This window comes from Schistocerca americana, chromosome 1, assembly GCF_021461395.2.
Source record: "Schistocerca americana isolate TAMUIC-IGC-003095 chromosome 1, iqSchAmer2.1, whole genome shotgun sequence".
Taxonomy (NCBI): Eukaryota; Metazoa; Arthropoda; class Insecta; order Orthoptera; family Acrididae; genus Schistocerca; species Schistocerca americana.
This window is the reverse complement of record NC_060119.1, coordinates 846,289,045-846,303,209: the sequence shown is the minus strand read 5'-3', so window position 1 is coordinate 846,303,209 and position 14,165 is coordinate 846,289,045. Positions and strand designations below refer to the sequence as shown.

At 38.6% G+C, this 14,165-nt stretch overlaps 1 protein-coding gene across 3 annotated transcripts in view; it reads left to right on the top strand.

The window, feature by feature from the left end:
• LOC124613303 (protein outspread) overlaps positions 1 to 8,366 on the top strand; it is a 760,625-nt gene extending 752,259 nt beyond the window's left edge. For 2 of the 3 annotated variants that reach the window (XR_006979633.1, XM_047142002.1), the window contains 2 exons: positions 3,539 to 3,649; positions 6,627 to 8,366. Coding sequence is in view for 2 of the 3 variants with exons in the window: in XM_047142002.1 (XP_046997958.1) it covers positions 3,539 to 3,649; positions 6,627 to 6,632 (117 nt within the window). In the remaining variant the exon portion in view is untranslated. The remainder of the gene's footprint in view (positions 1 to 3,538; positions 3,650 to 6,626) is intronic. The other variant, XM_047142013.1, reaches the window with a different exon arrangement.
• The last annotated feature ends 5,799 nt before the right edge of the window (positions 8,367 to 14,165 follow it).

Here is a 14,165-nt window from a genome sequence, read left to right as displayed (position 1 = left end):
TATATTTCACTAATTTAGCAAACACAAGCAGTTGAAAACAGTTTATAAACAATAATAAATGTCATTTGAGAGCATTAAAATCAGAAATTTTAATCTGAAACAAAAGTGAATTTTACATATAATGTCTTATAATGCATGTACTGACTTCTTCATTTAGGATGCATACAAGAAATACCATAAGGGCCAGATGAAATAAAATTATGTACCTCACCATCATCATCATCCTGCTGAGTACAGAGTGTTATTAAGGGGTAAAACCACAGTAGAAATAAATATAAGGTTTTCTCCTTATCACCCTGTAGATAAACTATTGCTTCCTTAAATGGCTTAAGTAATGCTATGAGGAGGTATACAGTGGTCGCAAACTAGCATTTTATCAGAGGTGCATTTGCTATCTAAAACAGCCTTCACTGATTCAGTCTGAGAATGTTCTGATTGAAGCATGTCAAAATAATTATTCTGTTGTGAGTTGAAACACATTGCTTTAAAGATGAATTCAATTTTGCACAGAGACTACTTCTCTTGAAGTAGGAAACCATAGGTTGTCATCATTTTCCAACTCCAGTTTCCCAGGTGTAGAGAGGAAACCATAGGTCTAAACAGGTCTAACTTACTTAAGAACAGCTAATACGTAAAGACATTTTCTTTCAAATGCTGTTTGCTGTTCCTGCAGAGCATGCTTAAAGATTGTGTTTGCACCGTGAGCCATGCATTGAAGATGCTTATATATGCAAGAGGCTCAACAATATTACTGGCCTGATCTGTGACAAATCTAATTTTGGCAAATGTTTTTTTCCAGTTTTTCGGCATTGGAAAATTCTGAGCGCATTAATACATATTTATTCAACTGCCAGTCCGAATTTAGAACACCGTAACAGACATACATGGCACATATTTGTAATTACCTGTCTACAAGTCAATTGTACTTGCACAGATACCAGTGTGAATAGCACACACTATGCCAGGGAACACTTTTCTGGGCATTTTATTAGCAAAGATTAGTATTTTCCTAGTTTCACTTGAAAAGGCACAAGTTTTAACATCCACTGAGACATATTTTTTTCCTGTTTTGATTAATGTTTACCATGAATTTAGAAAGCCTTCTCCCTCTATACTGATAAACGGCCTCAAGGCCTTGGCACACACTTCCAAACACTTGTCAGCCACTAAGTCTTTGTCCTCTTTCAAAATACTTATGGAGTAAGCAAACTGCTGGTCAAATGTCATAACACATACTCAAGGTTCCAAAATGAATGTTTAGTAACTTTTTACACAATTTGCATTGTGAGACACCTACTAGTTTATTTGAAGCTGCCTCATAAGCGCACACAAGTTTTTCCCATGCTGTTTCATGGCTAGTACATATTCCCCAACTTTAAATTTCTCACCAGTGATCCTATAATTTGATTTTTTCATTTTACTGCTCCCACTAATTATAATACCTAATCTGCAGTGAAACTACCTATGCAGATATATAGCTGCCCATTCATTAGCCACATTGGACTGATTGTGAAAACTTGTCAGGTGCAGCAGGCTGCATGGAGCCCACAAAACTGGCCAGGCTTGCAGAAACATGAGTTGACCAACTTTAACCATAGTGCTTCAGTATACATGTACTCTGTGGTTTCCATCACAACAGGTTGAGCTGCTTTAATGGTTGTGTCAGAGACAGGGGCAGGCTGACTGAAAGGAAAATTTGTACACCTCTGAATCAGATACGTGTTTTGAACAGAGAACCTGGGCTTCCTAATCTGCATAGAATGTGATCCATATTCCTTTCCTAATTGCTTTATTTGATTGTTATCCTACAAGATTTATAGTGTGAAACTAATGGCAAAATAATTAAAGAGATTTGCATAAGTACTTTGTGATGTTAAAAGTGTTGTGTGATCCAGTGACATAATAATCACGATAGATCAGAACCAGTTTTTTTTTCCTTTGAAATATGTTGCTTTGATGTTTGATATTTTTCCACTGCAGTTCAAGTGTTTGAGAGAGAAGAAATTTGATCTGTAACAAGAATCACAATTAAAATGTTACTTTTCATGTGATAAATAAGGAATTAAAAATCAGAATGATTTTCTGTAAAGGTTAATACAATCAAACATGTTATTAAAATTTGTAGAGGTAAATGGTAAACGGGAATAACAGTATAGAATTAAAAGCAATATAAAAAGAAAGACCAATTGAAGGTTGAGTTCTGTTGAGGTGAAATAAATCGTGTGGGAGAAATGGGTAGTAAATGTAATAGTTGAGCAAAAGGAATGGGTATGTGGATGACTGACTTTATTATTAGTGTTTGTGTAAATTGGAAAGCACAAATTGGGGGAAAATGGGAGAAGATGAAGAATTAAAATAGTAGTCATGTTAATCAGATGGAGTGAACCGTACAAGTGTGTAGCCTGTGTGGGGGACGCAAACCATTGTAAACAGATCAGGGGACTAGAACCTCTGGACATCATAACATTTCCAGTGCAAAAGATGAAAGTCATCTTAATCAGTCAACAAATGTCACTTATCATCAGCAGCCATTTACACCTACTCATGGGCAACGTATCATCTAGTTTGTCACCTTATTCACATGTTTGATGTCTTAACTCTCCTAGTAATCCCCTTCACTTTCCTTTATGGCCTACAATCGGTAAAACGGTGCATGATGAGTCTTTAAGTCATATTTTCATGTTGCAGGGATGGAGGTGATACTAGTGGCAAATTGGTAATTCAGCTTGCTTGGTCCCTTACACACCAGTCATGATTCTGTTAACATCAAAGGAGTAAATGAGTTGGGTTGCCTGAGCAAGTTGGCGAATTTCATTGCTATCCCTTGGAAAAAATGCCTGGAGAAGTTGTCGTAGTTGTCATATTGTTAGCACATCCTTGCGGTACACGTTGCCTAGCATTCACCAAATGTGAAAACAATAATCTTTTGTAAAGAGGAAGGGAGAGATGGATTTCAGATTACAATACTAGCTGCCTCTATGTTTTGGCCACTGCCCTTTTGACGTGTTTCATTGAGGACACAGATTGAAATTAGGGGCTAAGCAAGTGTCCATTGTGTGTTGTGTTCATTCTGAGGAGGTCCACACACTCATTTTTTGAATGCTTTGCTGTGCTGATATCCATAGAAAATTCACTCAACAGCTCTAGTGGCATGATGAGCTGGAGAGGGTGCATGATGGCTACTGCCTCTACTACAAACACTGACTTCTTTCAAAGGAGACTGTATGTCCATTTGTAGACCAGGACAAGGTGCTACCTACATATGATTGGTTAGCTGTTTCTAACTCACTGAATATTTTAATCACATCTGGCCTTGCATTTGCAAGGTTATCATGAATTTATAGTTAATGGTTGCTGTTCGACATTTGAGAAGCTGTATGCATAGTAACTTGGTGAGGGCCATTTATCACCAAACAGAAACAAAACTGTAGTGTGTGGTATTAAAACTATACATTGCATTAAGCAATACCACTCTATTTGTCTCTTTGAATTTTTAGCTTAAAAATTAAAACTAATCCATGTACTAATCTGTATTCAGCTTCCGAGGTCGGTGTGTCAAACAGACATGATACAGACGGAGACAAAAATCAGGAAGGACAATGCTCCATATCCAAACAGCATAAGGAACCGCCAGCTCTCGCCCCTGCAGGTTTGTTGGCATGCATTAGTGTAACAAGGCATTGGTACGTAGTCAGATGCATTACTAACACTCTACTCTACATGTCACATAGGATAACTGAGTGTGGCAGGTGGCGGTATTGTGACTAATCTGTTTCCTTGTCTCCAGTGTGTAGCATAACCTTGTGTGTTAGTCCAATGTATATTATATACATGTCTGTTAATGTCTTACATTTGTGTGACTGTAAGTTACAAATAAGAAAATTTGTTATTGAATAGTTGCATACTTAGTGATGATTGGCTTACTACTAGCTTAGAAATAAACAGTGAGTGTGAAATAAGATGAAATGACAGTCTTTGGCGTTGTGGAGTTTGTGATGTGATTGTTAAAAACCTAAAACAGCGTTCTTACAAGGGAGCATACACAGGTCACTACAATTGAACGAAAGATGAGCAAAATTGATGACCCCTTGGGTGTATGCTTCCTTCGTTTGTCCTAAATAAACACTGATGGGGCCATTGAGACTATTCTTTAAAACTCACAGTTATACACTACTACTACTACTACTACTACTACTACTACAATAAAATTGAAATTGTGTGGGGACAAAACATGTCTGATTGTTTGGTTTATTGCCTACTTGTTGTCCCGTCCCCCCCCCCCCCCCCCCAATCCACGCGCACACCGCACACACACACACACACACACACACACACACACACACACACACTCTTTTTGTTTAGTTTAGTGCCTATCTGCCCCCGTGTCCTCTCCCCCTACAATGTTAGGTACATTATTCTGTTGCTTTTTCTCACTCAAATGTTTATCCAACATGGCTTTTTCTTCTTTCCTTTCCATTTTTTAATCTCATTTGCATGTTAGTGTCCACCAATTTAATTTCTCCTACAAGAATAAAGGTCTGGCATTTCAGCTTTTTGCTTGCAATAAATAAAGTTGCTGTGCAAGATTGTTTCAACTTTTGAGTTGGTAAGGAACTGATGTCCAGTGGTAATTTTACTTCCCCTTTGCAATTCTTCTAAATTGTTTGTCACACTTGCTTGTCAGATTTATGTGCCTAATACATGGCTGCATTTTTGAAAGTTTATTGATCAGTAAATTTTACAGCTCGTGTTTGTTCCTTGGATCAGGGTAGATGTCAGCTTTCATTTGTACCTGTCTAATGTTTATAAGGAATTTTTATATATATATATATATATATATATATATATATATATATATATATATATATATATAAAAAGAAAGATGATGAAACTTACCAAACAAAAGCAGACATGTCTGCTTGTGTCTGTGTATGTGTGGATGGATATGTGTGTGTGTGCGAGTGTATACCTGTCCTTTTTTCCCCCTAAGGTAAGTCTTTCCGCTCCCGGGATTGGAATGACTCCTTACCCTCTCCCTTAAAACCCATATCCTTTTGTCTTTCCTTCTCCTTCCCTCTTTCCTGACGAGGCAACCATTGGTTGCGAAAGCTAGAATTTTGTGTGTATGTTTGTGTTTGTTTGTGTGTCTATCGACCTGCCAGCGCTTTTGTTTGGTAAGTTTCATCATCTTTCTTTTTAGATATATTTTTCCCACGTGGAATGTTTCCCTCTATTTTATATATATATATATATATATATATATATATATATATAATGGAAGGAAACATTCCACGTGGGAAAAATTATATATAAAAAAACAAAGATGAGGTGACTTACCGAACAAAAGCGCTGGCAGGTCGATAGACACACAAACATACACACAAAATTCAAGCTTTCGCAACAAACTGTTGCCTCATCAGGAAAGAGGGAAGGAGAGGGGAAGACGAAAGGAAGTGGGTTTTAAGGGAGAGGGTAAGGAGTCATTCCATTCCCGGGAGCGGAAAGACTTACCTTAGGGGGAAAAGGACAGGTACACACTCGCACACACGCACATATCCATCCACACATACAGACACAAGCAGACATATTTCTGCTGTCTGCTTGTGTCTGTATGTGTGGATGGATATGTGCGTGTGTGCGAGTGTATACCTGTCCTTTTCCCCCTAAGGTAAGTCTTTCCGCTCCCGGGAATGGAATGACTCCTTACCCTCTCCCTTAAAACCCACTTCCTTTCGTCTTCCCCTCTCCGTCCCTCTTTCCTGATGAGGCAACAGTTTGTTGCGAAAGGCTTTTGTTCGGTAAGTCACCTCATCTTCGTTTAAAAATAACTTTGGTTAACTTAATAATGGACTTTTATGGATGTTAAAAGAACTCGTATTTAAGCGGTATCTTCTAACTATAGCTAAAGCACAAACAAATTTCATACAAAACACTTTTGTTAGACGTGTTCTTTAGGGGGAAGGAAATAAAGCTGTAAGACAAATTGTAGAGGAGCTTACGAGACATTCTGGAACTTATATATCTGAATGCCATGTACCAAATTATACAGTAAATTGCAGAGAACCATCGAATATGTGATATTAATTTTCTTTATTACTTGGTAATTAGTTTAAAGCCTAAGCTTACTATCAAATCATCCAATAAGCTATGCAGAATCATACATTATAACAGCCACATGACTGTTCATTCTTGTTAAACGCATCTTATAAAGCAGGACAGGGCTAAACTTCATTCACTTAACTGAGACACTGAAGTGCGGAAGGTATTCTGTATCTGTCATGTGTGGTTTTGCATAGTTTATTAAATGATTTGATAATCAGCTTAGGCTTGAAACTAGTAATTGAGTAATTAAAAAATATTGCAACTTTGATGGTTCTCTGCTCTTTATTGCATAATTTGGTAAACCACATAGTTGCTGAGGTCTTGCCTTCCAGAATGCTGGAAACCAGTAAACAATGTCATTTAATTATAGATATTTTTGCACACGCTCTGTCATTCTTGATGTATCAATTTTATATTATAAATACAATATTTGTATCTTCTCAATTACTGTAAACTGTAGAGATAGAAACAACCTTGCAAATCCATGGTGTTCTGTGTTGTTGATCTAGAAATTTCTTTCACAGAATTGATGCGGTGTCCAGATAACAGCTGTTCACGAGACCTTCAGCAGTCTTTTTTATGGTTTGTCCCCCTCCACTCCCCATCGCCCTGTCCACTGGGTGGGATGGTGGCCGAGCGCAAAAAGCTGTTCGAACACTAAGTGTGAGAATGTCGGAGGAGGGGAGGGGATGCAACAACACAGATTCAAAAAAAGATGAGTCAGGCATCTTAAACTGTAATAGCAACTCTGCAGCTCCATTTATTCTGCAAAAAAGAAACCAGTTTGCTTGTGCAAATCAGACTGAAGACACCACTAGTGTCACTCCAGGTTTTACTCAGCTTGTAATAGTGAAAACAAAAACACTATCTATTAAAAACATAGCCTCAAAGTACTGTGTGAAGAAGCTGTAATCGCAATTTTTACACAATTACATTAAATTTTTAGAAAGTTGAGTTAAAATTGCTTGTGTTTACAAAGTAGTGTAGAGATGTTGTGTGTGGGCATGGGAGACCACCAGACTACTAAATCTTTAGAAGTAAATGTGTAATAAATCGACTTTTGAGCTTTAATTTCAAGACAGTTGAGCCTATTCCCATATTGTACTATATCAAAATGGCACACATAAAATGGGACATTTTTTTATAAAGAAAATTAAGCTCTTTTATACAAAAAAATGCTACACATTTTTATATGGGATATAGATTTAGTCCTTTTTATATTTCTTCTGTGAATACATATGGCATCATTTCTTTACAAAAAAAAGAGATTTGTTGATTTTTTAAATACAAATTAGTGCTCCACAAGGACGGTGATAAAATATATTGCAGTATAAAGTAGAATTTCAAGGAGGTAACTGAAAGAGGAGGGGAGATTTATGGTCGAATGTTCATCTCTTTTCTATGCAGAGATAGTGGCTGTGCCACAGATGACTGTCACTATCATGATTGTTAAATGAAGTGGCTCTCATTCTCAGGTATTGTCAAAGAGTAGCCATTTCAGATTTTGTGTCATGCGTAATTACAGTTGCCATGTCACCTTAACATTTATAGTTTCTTGGGCATTATTTATTTTCTATGTATGAAGTATGTGTACATTTAAATTTTTGAGATAAGTTATACCATATGAGATTTGTTGTGCAAGTGTGTGTGGATTTTCTGCAATATCTTTAATGGGCTTTAAAGCACATTATCTGTTAGCAACCAAATATGTACATAACTGTAAAGTTCATAATTTAACAGTATATAGTTCTATTTATGACAGTTTACCTGAAGGCAATTAACAATGTATTGCATTAATAAAAGCAGTTCATTTAAACAAAATGTAAAATAACTGCACTCATCAACCCACCTACGTTGTTTATTTAGTTCTCATATATATTAATTATGTTGCAATCATTTGTGAATCACCAAATTAATTCTTTGCTCATGGTATGTATGTATATATTGTACATATTGTATGTATGTATGTACCAAGAGAAAACGCACGTCAGTTATGTAAAATTAATTTGTGTAGAATTAAAGCGATAAAGTTTTGTACCAGTATACAGTGTTTCCCTTCGTTTGGGTTCACAGATTTGTTAACTGTTTACTGCAACATGATGTTATGTTTTTGTGATACTTTATTTCAGAATGCACCTTGTTATGTACAGATAATTCAACACTATAAACTAAAGCTGTATGCCAGTTTTATGTTAAATGTTGCCATTTCTTGAAGAATGGAATGTTAAAGTATTGAATGTATAATAAACTATATGCCATGTGAAGTTGTTATTTTATTCCAATTGTCTTGTAAGTTGGATTTATCAAAAAAACATTATCTGTAAGTGAAGGAATAAATGACAGAGTATGGCTTCTATGTAAATATTGATGCCATTCCTTAGCTGACTTCACAGCAATATTACCATTTTCTATATTCCAGCCATAATTTTATTGTAATACTTGACATAAGTTGTTTTTCATCCTATTTACACTGTTGTTGAAATTTTGAAGATTACAGTATATTAAATTGCACTTGACTGCAGCATTTGCAAATCATATAAAAAGGTTAGGAGCATCAGCCGCAAGAAGATAATTACATTAGTCGCAAATATTTATATTTGAGAAACTAAAGTGCCTATAGACAATAATTATTCAAATACAATGTGCAAATGGCGTTCATTTATGTAAAAAGAAATAATAATTTGTCAATTATCAATTACAAGATTCTCCAGGTTGTTATCATAGTTTTAAATTCAGGTTGCAATGAGACAAAAGGAATAGGCATATGGACCTGAATGAGAGAGAGCTATGTTGGATTATACTGGGTGGTAATCAGATTGCTATCAGCGTGGAGGAAGACGTGCCGTTGGCAGCTGGAAGTGTTTGTGGGAGTGTGAAAGTAGCAGGCAGGCATGCTTCAAACGACGGGTCATATTTCCTGGTGACAGCCATGGAGCCTGCAGCAGGGCATATCTTTTGGCAGTGGCCAAACTTGGTTGCCCACATTTGCAGCAGTTACACTCGGCATTCAAGTGTATATGACTCATGCCAGGATGTGTCTCCTTTGCCGCCTGTATGACAAGTGTCCTTTCCTTCCCATCTTGATTACAAATATTTTCCAGAGCAATCTCTGTGTGTTTTCCAGAGCTATCTCCCTGGCTGTAACCAAATACCCTGTTGGCGAGCTTATGTTCCTCTTCAGGCCACTAAAATTATTGTTCACCATACTTCTGTACTGTTTTGTGCTGCCCACAAATCCCATGGCTGGTTTATCACACGCACTATATTGCAGCCAAAATTCCTTTTGCCTATCAAACTGCATGTTACCAGTTAACAGTTTATGTTTTGTGACCCCTTAATTCATCCATTTGTCACCTCCTCCTCCTCCTCCTCCTCCTCCTCATCGTCGTCCTCTGCTAACATTTCCTTTCACTTCAGCTTGGCACTGTGTAAGGTATGCCATTGTTTCCAAACTTCTCAGGACAGTACATGCAGATGCTAAAAATAGTTTTATAACAAGCGTCCTTTCACCTAGGTAATGTCTTACCTCCAGTTTTATGTTTTATGAGGTGTTTGAATCTGTGCCCCTTCCAGTCTTCTCAACACCACAGAGAAACACCCATATAGGGTGTCAAAAATTTTAGCTCTCCAGGTGTACAATGCCACCCTGGGATGTCTCTTGGCCTCATCAGGTGCATATCTTTCACAGGAAAGGTGAAAGGGGGGGGGGGGGGGGGGCAGAGGTCCTGTCTCAGAGTGCAGATAGGTGCGTGTCTCCTACAGAGGTAGCAGGCCCTGGAGGCAGCTATTTTCTTGGAGGTGGGACATTGTATGGTGGTTACATTACAACACAAAGTCTTTATATTTGCTGAATTAAAATAAAAGATAGTCAGTTACTTGCTTTTTATCCTTTTAGGCTCTTGGAGTACTGCTCTCGAACTGTATTTTATTTTTAACATGCTGACTATTACACCCACAGTAATGGATGTTTCATCGAAGGCCAGTGGGCACGTGGTGAAGGGCATGAGGCTCTGCTGTGGCTGGTAGTGATTTCATGGCAGTCAACATATTAAATCTTTTCTCATCTATAATATTTTTATATTTACATTGAGTCTTTTACTTAACCATGGAAAAGGTAAGAAGTAGTTATGGAGGAATCTTTGTCTTTACAGAAATAGCATTTACATTTTTATCTATTGGAAAGTGTATTTCTGTCAATTTTGGGTATAATTTATTCATCAACTTATAAGAAAATGTTCTATGATCTTTATTTATTAAAGGTATCAGTTCCTTTGAGCCAAAAGAAAATTAACACAGAGAATGTTTTAATAATGATTCTTATTGTGAGGCATCTTGATTTTGCCACATTTATTATTTAGCTTCGGTAGAGCTATAGAATTTTGTGGATACTACCAAAGTAACTTAAAAACAAACAAAGGTTTTCCTAACAAAATACTACTGCTAAAGTTCTCTAGGATTTCTCGTTCATAAACGAAATATTAACTGAAGTACACTGACCTTAATTGTCGATAAATCATTACATTTGCTATCAGTGAGGCACTCGGTATGTTATTTTCACAGCAAGCATTTCCCTGAGTACCCCTAATCTTCAGATAAATCTGGATGTCTTAAGGCACACACCTTCACACAGTTAAAATTTCTTTAGTAAATATTGACCTAAATTTGGAACAAAAGACCCACATATGGTAACTAATCAACACAGTGTCATACAACTGAAAGTAGTGTAGCTACAACATCTACTTAGTTTTCACCACCACTGTTGAATGTGCCTGTTCAACAAAGTACTAATTTTACTTCACATAAGATAACTTTTGACACTTAGTGCTTCCATTCATTCATTCATCTGAACTTTTTCAATGACTACCATATTACTAGCGATGAGCACTCTGATTAGTTCAGTTGAATTTGTTTCTCTATTGGTGAAATGATTATCTCTTTAATGAGGACAATATTTTATTTCAGCGCTGTCTGTCACTTCTGAATCATACTGAACTACTTGCACTCACATTTGTTTTAAAAAAGAAGTTTATTAGAACCAAGGCCATTAATTTAGCTGTTTAATGTATGTGAATGCCACCATTATTTATCGTTTTATAAAAAAATAATTTGCTCTCTGAAAATAGAAATTTAACAACTTGAGTTCCTCATAATCAATCATGTTACATTAGAAGGAAGATAGAGGTAATCAGTTTCCAGGGTGAGAGGGGCATGCTGACTGGATAATAGAAATACTTGTATGATTGGAAACTTCCAGAGTAAAGACGGCTGTTTGTGATGACACACAAAAAGCTTCATTAGGGTTAAAACCAGCTCTGTCAGTGGAGCTATTATAAAAAAGGAAAGAAAGAGGAATGGAACGGGTGAAGAAGGAAGACAACAAGATAGACAGGTAACCCCCCACTCTAGATTGCTGCACTCTGTGTGGGAGGCTTGTCTTCCTATCAACAAGCTGTAATGTTTTTCAGACTTTTTGAGTCGAGCGTATAGCATATCGCAGAACTTGTTTTGCCCCATGAGACCCCTCGAATTCACTCACTGCTTTTTGCATCTATTCTCTTTGAGACATGCAAATTATCAACCCTTCATATAGCAAAACCTGTGACACATTTTTAGTGTCCCTGTCAGCAGACATCAATATGGACACAGACAAGTTGGTGGGAACTCGTGACAGAGTAATTTGGCCAGCTGTCAGATGACACATGTGAACCACCCATGCAGAACCACTGATCCAGGTGTTTATCTTTCAGCAGTGATGTACCGGACCCATCAGTTCTCTGCATCATGCTCTGTTTGTGTGCTTAGATGTTCAATTACTCACACTGGTTGTGTTTTGTGTTTTTCTCCATGTTTGCCTCTAAGGGTGCTGGACTCTGACCGAGCGAGGTGGCGCAGTGGTTAGCACACTGGACTCGCATTCGGGAGGACGACGGTTCAATCCCGTCTCCGGCCATCCTGATTTAGGTTTTCCGTGATTTCCCTAAATCGCTTCAGGCAAATGCCGGAATGGTTCCTTTGAAAGGGCACGGCCGATTTCCTTCCCCGTCCTTCCCTAACCCGAGCTTGCGCTCCGTCTCTAATGACCTCGTTGTCGACGGGACGTTTAACACTAATCTCCTCCTCCTGCTGGACTCTGTTACACTGTAGATTTTGAACCTCATTCCCTTTCGTAGGGCTCAGCTTCCAAGCTTTGTAGTTGAGCCAATGTCGGCTTGTATACTTAACGTTTGTGCTGACAGTGCCAGTGTCACAGTGTTGTCATGCCCTATGCAGATATAAAAGTGACAAAGTAGTACGTTCTCACTACAAAAGAAAGAAAAGGGGCACACAAGTGGGAATGTACTACTTTGTCACTTTTATATCTGCATAGGTGTTAATTTGTGACCGCCATAGACCCCACATTTTTGCAATGATGGCAGGAGCAGGAGCACTTGCGCCTCTAGGAGCAGCAAGAAAAGCATCAACAGCAGCAGATGCAGGAACTGCTCAAACAGAACGCGGAATTGCTCCACTCTCGCATTGCACTGGTGGCAGACCAGGTGCCACCAGAGAATCTTCTCCACTGACACCCGTTGCCAGCTTTCACAAGTCTGTGGAAAGATGTGAGAATTATCTGTGCCAGTTCTTGCTGCACTGTCAGGTGATGCTTAGTCAGTCCAGCTGTTAATGAGATCTTGTTATCATCTGGCAGCACGGTGTACGTAATCATACTAAATTTGAAGCCTCCACAATACTGAAGAGACTTAACTTTGATGAACTCTGTCAGTTGCTGATGCAGGATTTTGGATATCAGATCCATGTTATGATGCCACAGTTGCAGTTTAACCAGCACCACAAATGCCCGAGGTAGGTTGACTGTGACTGCTGACATGCTAAGTTTCTCATGAGTCAATTTGAGTGTCTCCAGTCTACCACTTCATATGTGGACTCACTAATTACGGATTTGATTGTCCAGTTAACACCTGACCCTTCACTAGCTGAAGGTGCCCAGATTGCTGAATCACATGAACTTACTGGGGACATAGGATGTAATGTCCGACAACTCACTGGTGGCAAAGTTTGATATGCGTGGTAAAGAACCCATGGTGTTGTCCTGTGAGGTTGGTCAGCCAACTGTGTCTTCCCCTGAGCCACTGTGTGAAGGTGCCTTTGATGATATGAGTGTGATGAAGTCACAGTGCACACCTTCGCCTGTGACAGACCCGATGGGTATAAGTTAAATCTATGGACCTGTCTCGATTGTCATAAGGTATATATTTGACAGGATTGCTCATATGGAGATGCCATGTGTGATGTGTGCCGATGGCCGTTTGCTATCAGTTCGCGACAGTTGGCGAGCTGCACAACAGCCATTGGAGGCTGCAATTGGAAGTTATCTTCGTGTGCCCCTTGGCATCACCAGAGCATATTCTGCTAATGCTGGTCGTGGATGGGTGACTTGAGTATTGGGTAGATACAGGAGCAACAGTCGGCCTTATTAACTTAGACACATGCAGACTCTGGAGCTGCCTGCGTTGCAATGACCACTAGGTAAGTTGTGTCTTACAGTAAACAGTGTATTGCTGCGAAGGAGCAGTTCTCCAGTTCAGCTCATTGTAAGAATGTGGAATGACAACTTCCGTTGTTAGTGGTTAATTCACTGGTGGTGCAAGCCGGCCGCGGTGGTCGAGTGGTTCTAGGCGCTGCAGTCCGGAACCGCGCGACTGCTACGACTGCTAGTGTCGCAAGTTCAAATCCTGCTTCGGGAATGGATGTGTGTGATGTCCTTAGGTTAGTTAGGTTTAAGTGGTTCTAAGTTCTAGGGGACTGATGACCTTCAATGTTAAGTCCCATAGTACTCAGAGCCACTCGAACCTTTTTGAACTGATTGTGCAAGATATTTTAGGGTTAGACACCTTTTCTGTTTTTGGCTTCCAGACAAGGGACAAAGTACATTTAGCATCTCAGTCAGTTCCCTTTCAAGGTTTAGACACTTTACTATGCTCATACCTTTTGTCAGGCAGAAAATTTTGGGACACACGTCTCCCATAAGCCATCAGCAATATTTAAATTTTGTCAGTCCTGCC